The sequence below is a fragment of the Paralichthys olivaceus genome, chromosome 8, assembly GCF_024713975.1.
Source record: "Paralichthys olivaceus isolate ysfri-2021 chromosome 8, ASM2471397v2, whole genome shotgun sequence".
Lineage (NCBI taxonomy): Eukaryota > Metazoa > Chordata > Actinopteri > Pleuronectiformes > Paralichthyidae > Paralichthys > Paralichthys olivaceus.
Window position 1 is genome coordinate 2,991,009 of NC_091100.1, and position 16,385 is coordinate 3,007,393.

Genomic DNA, 16,385 nt, shown 5'->3' on the forward strand with positions numbered 1-16,385 from the left:
ATGAGGCTTTTTCTGAGACTTTGATCCGAATCCAGGCAAATTGAACTGCTGGCTTCAGATTCCACCTCCGCAAACCAACGAGTTTCCTCTCAGATAAAATTCCACACTGACAGACAGAAATCTGGAGCTGGAGACTTGAACACCAGACTGAAGTCACGGCAAGGTTACAGACACTGGAAGTGGCTTGAAGGCATATCTGTGCTGCGTCTGTAATCTAAACAAAACTATATGCGATGGAAAAAATTCATGTTCCACCTTAATCACATCTGCTCAGGGAAGTGAGTGGGCTCTTCTTGGTCCCTAATGTAACTTTTATATGGAGGACAGGGCAGCGTTTAGATAAATATGGAGCTGGATGAGCTTTTAAACGACAAGAGAATCATTTCTCTTTGACCAGTCAAAGTCAGAGCACCTACAAAAAGTTAAGATTTCATTCGCCAATATCGTCCCTTAATTAGGCTCAGAGACATTTTGTTTCCACGTGTTTCTCATGTGACCAACTCAGCGTGAAAAGTTTAATTAAGAGCTGCGCCAGCATGAAATAAAAATGTGATGATTCGTCCCCGTATGACCTGTTTCTCTTCCTCTAAATTCCAAGTATCTGCCAGTTTCACTTTAAAATGCAGATGGAAATAAATCCAAAAAATGAATAAGTAATCATTATGCCGTTATCATTACTGTATCATTGGCCAATACCAAATATGATTTAAAAAAATAAGATAAAGCCAAACAAGTTTTTGTCTGATGGTTAAAACTGACGTGTCATTCTGCGTAACAATCGTTGGAGGTTGTTTCTCGTCTCCTCCAAACTTTTTTGTTTTTGTGGCTGAGCAGAGGTATAACTGTCAAATGTCCAAGAAATATAAACAGAGGGAGGGAGAGGGCAAAAACCTGGGGGAGTCTTTTATTTCAAACCATGTTCCAGGTTTGATGGGGCTGCAGGTATTACTAAAACTAACTTCGTACCCCGGCTCTATGTGTCTCCTGCTGCCAGGGATATAAAAAAAAAACCCTCTGCCCCATTTGATGATGCTGACAGGCTGATATCAATATTTGATAAAAGGCAGACGCAGCGTGGGACGTGGGTCTCGGAGCCTTCCACCGATGGCTGCTGACCTCACAGGGGGGGGGAACAAAGGGAGGGTGCGAGGTTGAACATCTCGGGCTGACGTGAGATATGAAGGAAGTTACGCTCCATGGAGACCGACCATTCAGCGAATTTATGGTAAAACTTTAAAAAGCTGAGGTGTTCCATTTCATCGACTTACTGCATGAACGCTGTCGTTAAACGGTAACTCGGTCATAGTCCGCTCATAGTGGAAACACCCCGACAATCCTATAATTATTAGTTTAAAACTTGTTCTATCAGACGTCGGAACTGTGTAGTATAAAGAGTCAACAAGTCAACCGAGTCGTCACTCTTCACCTGCTGTATTATTCCACAGCGGTAAACAAGCTCCCATTTATTTATATAGGCTGAGAGCTAACCGCCTGACAGAACCTCGCAAGGGATTCAGTGCAAACAAATCAGTGGCTGCAGCTTCAGTTCAGGACAAATTACAACAAACATTACAACTGTGTCTGCAGAAACTCCCCAGGTCACTGAGGCCTTGTGAAATGAATGTGTTGCGTTTCAGTGCCTGATCTAAAGTTTTGATCTGAATAGTTTTCTTTTTTAAGTATTTAGTCACACGGCTCTGTGGGGGGCTACTAAATGAATTATATCGGATTTCATGACCAAATACCTGAAAAACTAGCTGTGCGTAGTGTTTATTAGCACGTTAACGTTCTGAACTCGGATGGTGACTGTACGACTTTGTCCCAGTTTAGGGGCCACGTCCTTCAGAGAACCCGATCTGCGTAGACTGCGAAGGCCAAACTTAAATAGAGTTGACAGTCTGGTCATCAACTCTATTTGCCCCACTAGTTCAGAGCGAGCCTCAAGATCTGCCCCCCCCCCCACACACACACACGGTGCTCTCTGGCGCCACCCACAGGCCAAGTGTCCCGTGCTTTCAAGTCCATCCAAGTAGCACTTGTCTCTTTAACATTTCATCCATGCAACTTTGTGTCTCCTGGCCTGCAGTGAGCATTACAGCCTCAAGGGGTGGGGACGGGGACGTGGTGGTGGTGGGGGGGTGTTACAGGGGAGGATTGTCTCCCCTCTGCAGGACTGGAGTGTTGTTTCCGGGGGGGAGTGTTGGATGAGTCCAGGTTTGAGCCTCCCCAGCAGCAGGAGCATGTCAGTGAAGCAGCAGTAATAATAAAATCAGTCTTCTCTGCAGGGCCTCCCCCCCAACACCCCCCACACCCCCCATCTCCTCCCCCATCTCTCATATTTCCCTCCTGTAATGAGCGCCCCCCCTCGTCCGCCGCTGATAAGCGACATAACGGGGAGGAGCTCTCTGGTGGCTCCTCCTCCCAACCCCTTGGTTTTTCTTTGACTTGCCCCCCCCCCCCCCAACCCCGTATACACACATGCACGCACGCACACACACACACACACTCGTATCCACCTCCTCCTGCTGCATGATCGAGAGGGAAGAGGGTGATGAAAAAGCAGTAAAGGAGAGGAGAGACCCGGGGGGGGGAGAGATCGTAGTGTGTTTTTACGCACCGAGGAGGCGTGGAAGAGAAAGGGACGCATCACGGGGGAGAGAAATAGAGAAAGACCGAGGGAGGAGGAGGCGACAGCGGCTCGTAAACACGACAGAAAACGGCGAATAGGACGGAAGACAGCGGCGATCACCCCCCCAGCGCCACCCCCGTGTCCCTCCTCATCTCTCCATCTCCATCCTCGTCTGCGCCGTTCCCTCTTTGCGCACCACCGCGGCTCCGCGTTCAGTGGATGTTTTTTGCAAACTGCTGCTCGGTGTTTTCGTAGAATAAACACCAGAGAGGAGAGAGAGGGAGGGAGAGGGAGGGAGGGAGAGGGAGGCTGAGGCACCTCCACAACCGAGAGGATCCACCGGATAGGTCCGGCTCGGGACGCGTCTGATCCGGCGGATCAAACCGGAGAAGGGGGGTGGAGGACACTGCGAGATGACCGAAGAGTAACCGTGCTGGAGCAGAGACGCGCAGAGAGGGACCCCGGCCCCTCGTTGTTATCACCGAGGCTCCAGCATCACCGATGAGATGGCATAGAGGCTCCTGCACCAAAACCACCCGACTACAGACCAGCAGGACTCTCATCCACCATGAACCTCTGAAATATCTGACACAGGCACAGATGGGTAAGAGGAGATGCTGTGTGTGTGTGTGTGTGTGTGTGTGTGTGTGTGTGTGTGTGTTTCTTTTTTTGCAATTCCGGGATATGAAGGATTGGGAGGGAGGGAGGGGGGGGCTTGTGACGTGAAGACCCTTGTCACTGCACCTTCAGTGTGAATCTGCAGTGTAAGGTGTTTGAAGCAGATGGGTCGAAACGAGCAGATGGTATTTTTCTGCCGGTCAGGCCACAGATGTATTTGAGAAGTGAAGCTTATGTCTTGTCACTTCTGCTCTGTTGTGTGTTTGGGGGGTCTGGAAGATCTGACCTGGACCCTCCGCCGCTTCAGGCCGAGCTCAGCACCCACTTTTTAAAAAAAAAACTGTTTGGTTGTGAAGTTAACCCTAATCAGTTTCCTTGGATTGATGTTGCTCTTAAGTTCCCAGGGTTTTGGGCCTTGATTTATCCAGTTGCTGACATGTTCCTCTCCCCCCCCCCCCCACCCTCTATACCTGAACTGAAGGCAGCGTTCAGTTCTCGTCTCGGCTTCATCTCGCAGCCCAGAGGAAACCCCCATGCAGCTTCATGTCACCACACTGCGTCTGAATCACCGAGCCCCAAGGCGAGTGCGTCTTCTGTGTGCAGCGACTGCAAGCCTCGCTGACAAAACCCGTTTTCCTCTCCCGTCTAAGTCGAACCAAAACCCAACGCCGTCGCCTTCTGAATCCATTTCTAATTTCCCACGAGAACAGGCCTGCGGGGCCCAATGCAAGGGGGTCAGGTATTGATCAGGGCCCCAGATGGGTCTGAGAATTCGGGCTTGAGTTAAGTGCAAATGTAGAGCAAGTGATTGAGGAGGCGTTGGCAGCCTGGGGGCTGAAGAGAAACAGATTACGATTGTGACTGTGGAGAAACACTCTGGAAAAATCTGGCCTCGGACAGGAAACACAAGTGTTTTTGTCTTGACGTGTTGCCTTTGGGCAGTGCAATTAATCAGCAATAACTCCATTAGAGGGGCTCAGAGGTGCAGCAGCAGCAGCAGACTGTGGCAGCTCCCGCGTGTTGAGCAGGGAATCACTGATGAGCATGCTCAGTCTGCTCCCTCAGGACCAATCCAGCTTCTCAAAGATGGTTTGATTATCGAACCGTCTCAGGTTCTTCCAACGGAAGTTGAGGAGAACACGGAAGAGAGCCTGGTTCCAAGGGATGGAATGTCGCACGGGGACTCTCTCACTTTTACTGGCACATTTTGTATTAATCAGAGAGCAACAGATTGACCATATAACCGGAAACCATTAACTCCTCATCCAAACTATGACATACTCCTAATAAACACAAACGAGGCTGTAGACACTCACAACTGTTTGTTTACTGGGTCTGTCCAGTCACATTGTGTATCTGTCAGGCTTTATGAAAACGTCTAAACGTCTTCAGTCTGCAATGGCATAGGTTCAGTCGGTATTCACTCTAGGGTCAAATGACTCTTCAGGTCTTTATCAGCTGCGATAGTCAGCGATGGAAACATAACATCCGAGTGAACGCGATCATTTTTCTTCTTCTCCTTTTTATCTTGGCAGTCTAGATCTTTTTTTCCCGTCACGTTACGATACACACTGAACTTCCAGGTATTGACGGGTAAATGGGCTTAGCCCTTTATATCATGCAAGGTGCAACGCTGACAAGACGGGAAAGGAAATATAAAGATGTACCTGCGTAAAAGAGGGATGAGTGAAGTGAATGTGGAGCTGCAGATGGGCAGTAAAACTTAAAGATGGAGACCGGGTGGATACAGAGTCTGAATTTAAAACCAAAGGAAGTGGAGAGAAGAGATAGCAGAGGAGAGGATGGAGTGATAGCAAGGTGTTATCCTGTCATCTGTCTGAAAGGGCGTTTGTGCAGATTCCAGAGATCCACCTGAGCCCCACAGCTGACGCTCACTTCTTTTGCCAGATTTGATTAAGAACACACTCCGGTGATTTCCTCCTCCCTCTCGCTTTCACTTCCAATTTGCTTTATTGACATGACACAAAAACGAACGTGTTGCCAAGGCAGAGCATGACAAAAACAAGAGGAGATGCAGAGTGTAATACGAAATGACCATCGAAGAAAAGATGCAGTGCTCACGTCTGATAAATAAGTAGCTGTATTATTTTACTTTGTCAGAAAGATCTAAACAAGGGGTCACGTCAACAGATTTCACAAACCAGGCAGCACATTTAAATCACTTTATATTTCATTTGTTTAATGTGTTGAAAAAACAAAAGTGTGACAGTTTAATTCTCCTTTTTATTGAGCTTCATGTTTTACATGTTTCGTTTTTCGGACCAGTAACTTCCTGGAGTCCCAGTCAAGAATGAATCAACCGTTAAACCGTGAATTCATGTCATTTTTAGTGTTTACTGTTCTAATAAGAGAGTCAATCTTTTAATTTAAGCCACGACATGAATGCAAATAAGTAAAGTTTCCCAAACTGTTGCTTTAGAGACTTAGGAACAGCTTCACGTATTATTTTGGATTCTTTCTTTTTTTTTTTTACCAGCAGATAACAGACTCAGCTGCTCGTCCTGCACTGTTTGTCTTTTGACTAATAACAGAGAGGGAGCTTTTCTTCACCAGGCAGCCTTAACATTTCCAAAGTCCTGAAGCTTTTTAAAAGCTTGAATCTTATTTCGTTTTTAGAAATCCAGAAGAAATTCAGACTCCTGTTAGCAGTTGTTACAGTTCTCCACTCACAACAAACCAACAAATATCTTGTCAAGGTTTTAATTACAGTAAGAATTCATGTGGAAACATTTGTGTCCTGCATCTCATTAATGAATCTATCTATATCTAGGTGTTTCATTGATGCACAGCCTTTTCCACTCATTGATTCTTTCTTCCTCTCGCCCTCTCACTCAGCTCTTTCATTCTGGCGCTCTCTCTTTTCACTGCCTGTGACTCAAGTTGCAAAAGCCAAGTCACACGGCCAAGAGGCTGTTGGTTAATATTTCCAGAGGTGATCTGGGTTTCGCAGAGAGATCAGCCGCCCCTTCCTCTCCCCACATCTTGTTTTGGAGACTTTATAATGTGTTTTTTGAGGAAATCAGATGTTAGCTGTGAGTCACCCCCTGCAGTCAAATCTGAATTCAACCTTGCGGGCTGCTGTCAGATCGAGAGTGTTTGTTAATCTGCAGACGGCAGAAGGGATTCCTTTTTTCACTCTGGTTTCAGTGGGTGAAAACAGTGATTTCACAAATGGAGGCCTTCGGCTTTTCTAAGTCAAACATTTTGCGTTTCGTAAGAAGTGAGAATGTAGGAACGTTAGAACACCACAAACAAGGCTTGTTGTGATAAGCAGATGGATACAGACATCTGATATCCTGCTGTGTGTGTCTGTGTGTGTCTGTGTGTGTGCGCACCAGAGCAGAAAATAAATTTTTGCGTGGCCAAAGTAGATCTCAAACAATTTGAAGAGGATGTCTGGAACCAATGACTTTTGTTTGAACACCTATGCTGGAAATTGAGCAGAAACCTATAAAAAAAGTAAACATTTCCTTTAAAATAGGTCAGAAAACCTGGTTTATGTTGGTTTTACAACTGCAATTAGAATATTTCTGCACAATATTGTGTAGAAAAGACAAAAAATGTAAAGAGAACTGCTTCAAAAGTCCAATTTCTAAGTGAAATCGATTGTATGAATCCCAAGATCATGGGCTTGGTTCTGCTTCATGAAATCATAATCTCCTGAGTAACTGAAGCCAGTCTGTTCTCAGGATGCACATGTCGCTCTCAACCTCTTTCATGCCGACTCCTGATTCTGAAATAGATCCTGGTTTCATTTACTTGTTTAGCTGTTGTCGGGCTCAAAGTAGAGCAGCAGCACAATAAGCTTTTAGTGATTGTAAAGGTTGGACGGTTCACAGTCACAGTAGATCACCTGTGTCTCTGCACAGAAATTGGAGCAAAGGTTGAGTGAAGCTGAGCGGTGTGGGAGGCCATGTTTGTCCCAGCAGCTTGGGTTACTTCCTGCCTCAGGAGGTCTTTGGTATTAATATGCTCTTTATTCCGTTGGAAGGCGGCGAGAGAAAGGGATATTTTCACTGCTGAGACAAGGAGGCAAAAAACCCTGGTGAGCGCTAAAGTAATTACTAGACATAGCTCAGCGGAGAGTGAAAGGAGAAGGAGAAAAAATGTGCAGCATCATGAGACACCGTGGAAAAAAATCTCTTCTCTTTCTCCTCTTCATGCGCCTCATTGCTTGTCTTCTCTCCGTTGACCTGGATCAAACAGCACAGCCAATCTCCACGTGCATCATCTCTGCCGTGTGTGTAATCTCTGCAGTGCAGGCGGGGTCGCCCCAGTCTCCAGGATGTCCAAACAGCGGCGTGCTAACCCCACCGACGGGTTACCTACGACTGAGCACAGTCTGCCGCTGCTGGGGGAATTAAGCTGTGTTCCACCTCTGATCTGGCATCTGTAGACGCACACAAACACACACACACACTCCTGGACCAACGGGCTTCTGGCTGTGCTCACGCTGTTCCTGGAAAGACTCAGACACACCCATACATCTCTTTCATTTTTATGAAATCTATTTCACGCAGCGTGCATATGATTTCACTTGACTTATCGGTCGTCTCGATTTCTTTTCCTCTGCCTGCACATCTCGAGCACCTGCGTTAAGAACACCCCCTCTGCCCACGCACGCTGCAGATGCCGTGTTGCGTTTTAAAGACGGCGCGGAGGAGGATGGAGGTAGAGGAAGAAAGAAGGAAAGAGGTATCAGAAAAATTCCCTCATTTGCCGCCCCCCTCTCGCCTCGGGGTTCAGTGTTCAGAGCCCTCATTAGTCAGTCGGAGGCGTTTGATGACTCTGTACGGGAACAACTCAAAGTTTTCCCAGTCACCAACCTGCTGTTGCCCGACGAGCAGCAGAGGCGGAACTATCGTCCCTGAGCTCGACACATGAAAGGTGGCACTCGGGGTGTTCTGCTTTGACTTTGAAAGCTCACGTGTTTCCAGCGCAGACTGTGAAGCTGGGATTTCTGTTGCAGGAGCTCAAAATATAACCCTGTTCTCTGCGAGGGATTCGATGCACAGATAATGTAACCGGTGTCAGAGGGGTCTCTTGACAGTCACTTATCATGACAGTGGCTTTGACAGCGGCGCTGGAATGAGAATCAGGAAGCTTCTGTCATTAATTTCCCTTTTGATGGACAGGCTGATGAAAGACGAGTTGACGCCTGATGACACAGTCGGCCTCCGCAGCTGGGTTCCACCCCGACTCTGCATAGATATTTTTAGCCAGTCTCATCTCTCATGCACTAATGCAAATTTATAATTTGTTTTATCTGTGTAGAACTAAAAAGATATAATCTAAAGTGAGTAATTTAACCTTAACGTTAGAGCAGAGTGGTTTGTGCTGCAGTCGGTTTGAGGTTCATCACGTTTTTCTCTCCCTACAACAAACTACCTCGACTAAAAATGTGTCGTGAGTCGTTTTCTCCGGAGAATGTCCTGACGAGTGGGTCTGAACTTTCTCTGGAGTTTGCTCTTCACATACAAACAACGCAGCAGGAGATAAAAACAGCAGGGAGGACGTAATATTTGAATTCCATAGTGGAGATCACGTGTTTGTGTTTACAGCAAATCAACACTGGCGTCGGCCCTTATCTTCAAAACCTCTCGAATCTCTTTGTCTTTCTAAATTGACATCTCCGTCTTCTACACTTATGAATTCCATTTTTGCGACAGTTGACTGGTGAATCCTCTGGAGAATCTCCGGCTTTCAGAGTGCAGGGGGCCGCTGTTACATCTGGAAGGACCTTTAGGGCGATTTCTTTCATTATTCATTGCTGGAGGAGTTTTGTCAGAATTAAAAACGTTTCTTTTTCAGTCAAATTTATTTGCACCAAATGATAGAGCGTTCCCCGGTGGGTTCTCCAATCTGTACAGCATCCATCCTTTGTCCTTGTACCCTTTAATTATAATAATAACAAGGCCTTCATTATTAGTAAGCGATATATCCTCTGGAGAGTTAGAAGTGAGTGAGTTAGAAGTTGTTTACAGTGCTCGCTGAAGACTCGTTCCAGCGGGTGATCGTCACTCTGTGTTTGCTTTTGCTTTTACAGCAGGAGTTATCAGGCTATGTGTTGACTGTGACCTTGCCTAAGTGCCTCCTCCCAGCCTGTAAAGATGACTATCAGAGTCAAGGATCTCATAAAGCTTGAACACACAGGTGACTAAATCTGTACAGGCCCTGCTGCAGTCGACATTACGCAGAAACTTGCCCGTGCAGCGTTAGTTCCACTGAAAAACAATCCCACAGTCTCTCAGACACACATCACATGTACAAACACAGTGGTTCTCTCAGGCAGGGTCTTGGGAGGGCAGCCGCTGTGATGATGAAGTATGGATTTCTGCTCTGGCAGGTCAAACCGAGCGGGGCTGGGCTTTTATGTGGGGGTGGATAAAGAGCACTCCACGCTCGGCTGCTGCTTGACACGCCGAGGCCCGACTGTTCGAAGGCCCGACATCGCAACCTTGTCCTTCCCTCACTTGTTCTCTCCCTCTGTTCCCCTCTCTCCTTTCCGTCCCTCCCCCCCCTTTGCTGTTTGGAGGGTGCTCCCCTTTTCTAAATAAGGCTCTGTGTCGTGCTCTTGTCAGACAGCCAAGCCGAGTTCACCACCGGGCCAAAATAGAAGTTGTCTGTCCTTGAGGACGCCTCTCTCTCTCTGTTCTCTGTGTACCCTGCTCTCTCTCTCTCACCCTCTCTTTTCCTGTCCCCTCCTGGTCGCCTTGGGATCAGCTTACAGCCGTGTCTCTCTGTGGAGACCTCGGGAGACACTTTACCGTGCGGGAGGAGAAAATGCTGCTGACCTGTGCCTGACCCACAATGTGTGTGTTTCTTAAGGCTACAGTTTTGGAACATACCACTGCTGTCCCATTTATAGGGGGCGGTTGGTGTTTAGTTGGAAATGTACCACATACCTCGGTCAGAGATGAACATGCACATGTTTCGTCATCTGTTTGGATCTAGATCTAGTGACTTTAAATGTAGTTTCATAAGGGAACTGTTGGAATACACTCCACTGGGTGACATTTTAGTTTTTAATGTCTCCGTGTGTTCTAGTTCGTTCTCAACAATAAAATCTATTAATACGCTTTAATAAAACTACAAATAAAACAAGACCAAGTGGAACCAGTGGAAGTAATTCTCCATTAACACCCAGAGTTGATCTCAGTTCACTCGGCTCTGACTTTATTTGAGAGATAACGTGATGTGTCCAGGGTTATTCTACACTCTGCTGCTTCACCTTATCTTCATTTAGAAACCCAGACTTTACTTCCGATCGTGATTTCAGCAGCATCTCAGTTCAATCATTTCGACATCTACGACCTGGACTAAAAACAAAGGCAAATGTGCTTTTGCCACAAATTCAGATTCAGTTTCGCTCATGATATCCAAATCTAAAGCCACGTTGCTTCAATTTAAATATTTTCCACTCACTCACAGTCACGCTACCTCTGACGTGTGCTTCGCTCTCTGTCCGAACACATGTTAAGTGCTTTCAACACTGTTAACATTCTCCTTGTGCAAACATTAGCTAAAGTTGCTTACTCTGTAAATACGGACTCACTGCTGCCCTCCTGTCTCTTGAACAAAGATGCTGTTCAAACCCAGATGTGATGACGCTCACAGCCACGGCAATCCAGACTATTCTCCTTCTTGGTTCCACGTTGGTGGAACGAGCTGCCAAACACCACGAGAGCAGCGGCGTCCCGCTCTGTCTTCAAGAAGCTACTGAAGACTGAACTCTTCAGAGAACACCGTCTCCCCTAGCTAGCACTTACGTAGCACCACACGTCTCCCTTGCAAGTCACTTTGGATAAAAGCATCTGCTAAACGACTAAATACAATAAATAAAGTAAATAGATGATCAAAACTAAGGAGTGTGAGGAAGGTCATTGTGACATTGCAGGGGATACTCACACCAGGCAGGTTATTTTCCTGTGTGTGTGTGTGTGTTTTAATGTGCTTGTCTCCATGCGGCATGCAACACTTACTTTTCACTCACTGGTGCTTTATTGCCTCCCGTGAGTCTTCAGTTCACAAAAAATGACACTTACAAACTGCCTCGTAACAGCAGACGATGCTCACGTTGTTTCATCGAGAACAAACCCGAAGACGAGCTGTGGAACTTGAGCTTGTCAAATCCAACTGTGTGTGAAGAGCAATAAAGCTTCTTTCTTGATGGCACCAGCATGTGGTGCCTGTGCCGGACAGAGCGAGTGTGATCTGTGTGAGAGTGACGACATTTTACCAACTTAAAGTCTTAAACAGAGCGTAACAGTGACCGTCCACTTTTAGAAGGAAGTAGATTTCCCATTTATTTCCTGCGGGGAGCTAGCATTAGATGAACCGGGACCATCAAACGTTTGATTTGGAGCAAAAAACAAATCGGAAAACAGAAAAAAGGCAAAGGTACGTAATAATTTAAGTAAAGGAACTTTGTACACCATAAATTACGAATGATCCCTTGACTTCTTGAATTGAACATTGTTGTGTTATAGTTTTGCAACGTGTGTATACAGAGCTTCATATTGTGTTTAGTGCACTAACCCAGAGTGATGCGATCATAGATGACGTGATTCTGTGGTTGTGGGAAACATTTCCAAAGTAACTACGAGCTCCACCGATCAGAGAGTTGATATCATACGGACTTGTGGCTTCTATATAACATTCTTTCATTATCTCGTAGCTTGTGGCAAGTCTACGCTGGATAGTTCCAATTTTATAGCCGACAGTCTTTCCACAGATTGGATTCTTACTTCCAGAACACGCACCTAGGTATGTGACGCAGAACGAGGGTGTGCAGAAGTAAAGAATGAATGAAATTAGCGGCGGAGGCTAAAGTAAAAGCTGCAGACGTAAGAGAGGAGGAGGAGGAGAGCGAGAGCAAGGACGTGAATATGATTCATTTGAAACAACAAAAGCAGCCTGTCCGGCGTGTTTTATAAGAATGACAGTGACGCACGGGCATCGCATTACTTTTCTTTTTGCTGTGGAGAGAGATAACTGCGTCAATGAGGAGTCTGTAGTGCAGTCTGCAGCGGTGGTGCGAGGGAGGTGAGACGTGAACAAAGGTGGGAGAGAAGAGCGAGGGAGGCATGTCAACGGCTTGTGTGTGGACGGAGGGACGGACGGATGGAGAGAATGAAAGAGGGAGAGGAAAGACATTTTCATCAGGATTATCCTGCAGCAGAGAACCTCATCTGGGAAAGTGGCGGAGTGCCGACTGAGCGCACACACACAAATACACACTGCCGCAGGAGGCTGCGAAAAAAAAAAAAAAAAAAACGAGAAGAGCTGAGCTTCACCTCAGTTTGCCCAGAAAAGCCCCTGATTCCGGCTGCTGCCCCGTGGTCAGTCACAGCCCCGGCTGCTGGATCTCAACATTTAATGCCGGGAGTCTGTGTTTGTATTTGTTTGTTCCATCCGTCTGCTCTTTGTTGAATCTCAGTGGATTTCCTCCCACTTGATTACACTGTTTATTCAATGTGTGTCCCCAAACTCCTGCCCACCCACCAGCAGACATGCAGCAGTCAGGGGGGGAGGGGCGCGAATTGAAGACTTAAATGATGTGTATGATCGAAGGTTGTGATTATTCAGTGGCTGAACTTTTAGTCGATAATTGATGAGAAACCAAAGTGGCAAAAATGCTTCTGGAACGTGAAGACTCTAATGAGTCCTCGGATCAGACCAGTTCTTTTTGCGGATGTCTCCGTGGGCACTGGGACGTTATAAGAGACGTTTCTTCGTTGTTTTCTAACATTTTTAGTATTTGTTCAGGGACGTTGTCGGCTTTATTTTCTGGAACGTGTACAGCCGAGAGCTGACAGAAAATGAGAGGAGAGAGCAGCATGCTGCGTGGACGCCGCAACAGTTATACACCATTAATCGGGGAAAATGCAACAGGTCTGCATCAGATTTTAACGACAGTGGGATGTGGGGATGTTAGTCATATCGCACCTCGCTGTCTCCGCATGGCATCTTCTTCTTAACACATAGCTGCATATATGTATTGATGTGTGTGTGTTACGGAGCGTTCAGGGGTCTATGTTTAAATGAATTACACACACACACACATTCAGGTTGTGGTGCAGAGCAGCTGGGTGAACTGGTGGTTCAACTCTCCAGCTCATATTAAGGCCACAGGTTCAGTTCTCTCCACATTTGATCAGATTATCTCCAGGGTTTGATTTCCAATCAAGCACTAAACCACTGCTGCTGACTGTGTGTGACCTCTGACCTCTTAAACATGCACTTTGGTATCTGGCCGTGATTTAATAAACAGAAATCCCACTGTGTTACAGTAGAATAAAATCTCTCACATCCGAGTTAGCACATCCTAAAGTTCTCACTATTATAAAGTTGCTGTATTTCTTTCTGTTCTTGGTTGTGGACGAACTTCAGAATTGTTAAAGGTGAAATTTAGATTTTATTTGGGTGTGTGAACGTGTGATTGTCGGCCACCTCCTATGTTTTCTCGCTTGATCTGGATTTGAAGGCATCCTCTGTGTTGCCAGCATAACAAGAAGCCTCACATAAGAGCTGCACACCTCGCTGCCCTCCGTGCCTCTGACGTTTCACTGCACTGGTGGTCCATTGTTCTGTAAAGGTTGCGTAAGAGGAGACACCCATTCCGCTGGCACAGTTTCCCTCTGTTAGACCTGCAAGACAAAGCACAGCTGAATAGTATAGGTGCAGCTGGACAGCGACTATTATCTGGCAGGAGCCAAGCGAGGGCAAGTTGTAAAGAAAGGTCGTGTGATAGCTCAGGTGTGTTTTTGTTGCATCTAGGTCACACTTTGCAAACACAAGACCATTCACATTCAGCTCCCTGAGATAACGGGTTAGCCTTACATGCCTTCTGTTTATGGCCAGTAACCCGAAGACACCGTGTCCGTATCTTTTCCGTGGTATTGCTATACCAGATTGGTTTTTATCATAAGTGTATAACACCGAGAAGCTTTTACAGCCACTGTGTGAGTTCAGCATGCAACGTGATAAATGGCTCTGATGAAACACGGTCCAGTGCACTGACTCACAGGCCAACACGTCATTCTGTCACCACATTCGCTCCTGATGGTATTATATCAATTTGGTGACAATTCAAAGATGGCTTTATTGAGGATTATGTGAGGGAGACACACACACACACACACACACACACTCATCAGGAGCTGTGATACAGCACTATTCTAGAAACAGGAGGTGGTGCAGCGTTGAATGGGCTTCATTGTGTTCTAACGGCACTGTCTTGGAGACAGACTGGCGAACCAGTACACACAAAAACACACACACACACACAATTCTGTGCTTCAACCCACAATTCTCTTTCACTTTCTCTCATTGATGCAAAACAGGAAGTTGAGACGTTACAAAAATGACACGTACACACCATCGAGTGTGTGCACACATGCTATTATCGGTCACACACACACATGCTCTTTCTCCAAACTAAAACACAAAGATCCCTCTTTGCTCTTGTTCCTGTCTCATACTGTAACACACCATCAGTGGATATATAACACGCTGTAAAACCCGACTTGAATATAAATCAGCCAGCAGGTGATTACAGCCTGCAGACAGGTAGAAGGGATCACGCTGCCTGCTTCACACAAATGACACGTAACCACCCTGCACAGAGTTCTCATGGGAAACGTCTGCTTCTAAAGCCAAAGCTCTGACTTCAGTTTGTTGTAACTTCCTGTTTAATCAAGGTTGTGTTGTTCTCACGTCCTTATTAACCGTCCTCTGCACGTCAGGTTGAACAGGCCTGTCCTGCGTGTGTCCGTCTGGGTTGAGAGTAAGCTGCAGTGGAAAAACAAAGATTTTCTCATAGTTGCCCAAATTTAATTTCCTGTCAGGTTACAGACACCGGTGGGGAATCTTTTCCTCGCAGGGAGGAACTAATCGAAAATTTAAAATTAAACAAACACTGTTTTACTCCTTGGTCTCCAGGATGGCAAAGTGTATTTGAACATTTTATTGGCTTTGCATAATTGGCACTCATTTCAGGCAATTTGCATTATTGTCATATAAAAACAGTTTTACAATTCTCAACTGTGGATTTAACTGACTAAAGATATTTAATCTTTATCCAGTTTCTTTGCGTATTGGGGCCAATGAGCAGAAAGGCTGAAGAAAGGCTTCCTGGAAATGATATCGCAACAACGCCACAGAAACCAGCACTTAGCGTGGAGGGTGTCACCTCCGAGAACGATCACAGAGCTCTTCAATCTCATTTGACGCAGCTAATGTGCAAAAAACCCGACATTTATTATCCAACTTTTATGATTCTATACGTGAAATGTTACCAGGACAACCACCAGCACCAGCCGGTGGAAAACAATTCACTGGGGCTGTTATGGCGTTGAAACCTTTGCTCAAGGGCAGATTGGGAGAAACTGTGGGAGAGTTTTTCTCGCCCTCCCTAAATCATCAAGGTTGTGCTTATCAACACGAGGTCTGTCCTCTTATTGTGAAACACACACACACATTGTCATATCTCCACGACTTCAGAAGACATTACATTGACTTACGTTGATTTTGCGGAGGCCTTAACCATAGTTACCAGTTCCTCCCTGCGTAACGCTAACCCTTACCTTCATGTGCTTTCGCCTTAAAATGTAATTGAATGTGAATGAAACTTGGTCCCCACAACATGAGACATTCCTGGATCACACACACACAACAGTCACACAGCTTCCTCCCATTTTCTCATTTCATGCCCCCCCTACGTCCCTCTACCTATTTTTGTCTCCCTCTCTCTCTCAGGCACTCTCTAGTTCTGTGTCACGCTGCCTCTCCGCAGGTCTCCTGCCATTACTGCCAATCCACCATCACTGTGTTTTTCATCTCTGTAGTGAAAAGGCTGCTGAAAGAAAGATCTGTGTTTTATAGAAGCAGATTTCTCTTTCGTATGAATTTGGTGGTTCCCAGTGAATCAAGTCGCCGTAGCCGAGACTTTAGATGGTGTGAGTGAAATGCTTTGTCATGCTTTTGTGTTTTTGTGATAAACGTACATGGTTTTTCTTGCCTGATCTCCAGCACCATGATCAACAGCTCACTGCTTGTCCCTGGCACTCGATTAAAAACAAAGGGTGAAGATGCGTTCTCTGTATTTTAACACCAT

General features: G+C 46.1%; 1 protein-coding gene across 2 annotated transcripts in view; it reads left to right on the top strand.

The window, feature by feature from the left end:
- Positions 1–2,483: 2,483 nt before the first annotated feature.
- Positions 2,484–16,385, top strand: part of mgat3b (beta-1,4-mannosyl-glycoprotein 4-beta-N-acetylglucosaminyltransferase b) — a 45,604-nt gene continuing 31,702 nt past the window's right edge. For both annotated transcript variants that reach the window (XM_069529315.1, XM_069529319.1), the window contains exon 1: positions 2,484–3,233. In XM_069529315.1, coding sequence (XP_069385416.1) covers positions 3,131–3,233 — 103 coding nt within the window. In that variant the 5' untranslated portion in view covers positions 2,484–3,130. The remainder of the gene's footprint in view (positions 3,234–16,385) is intronic.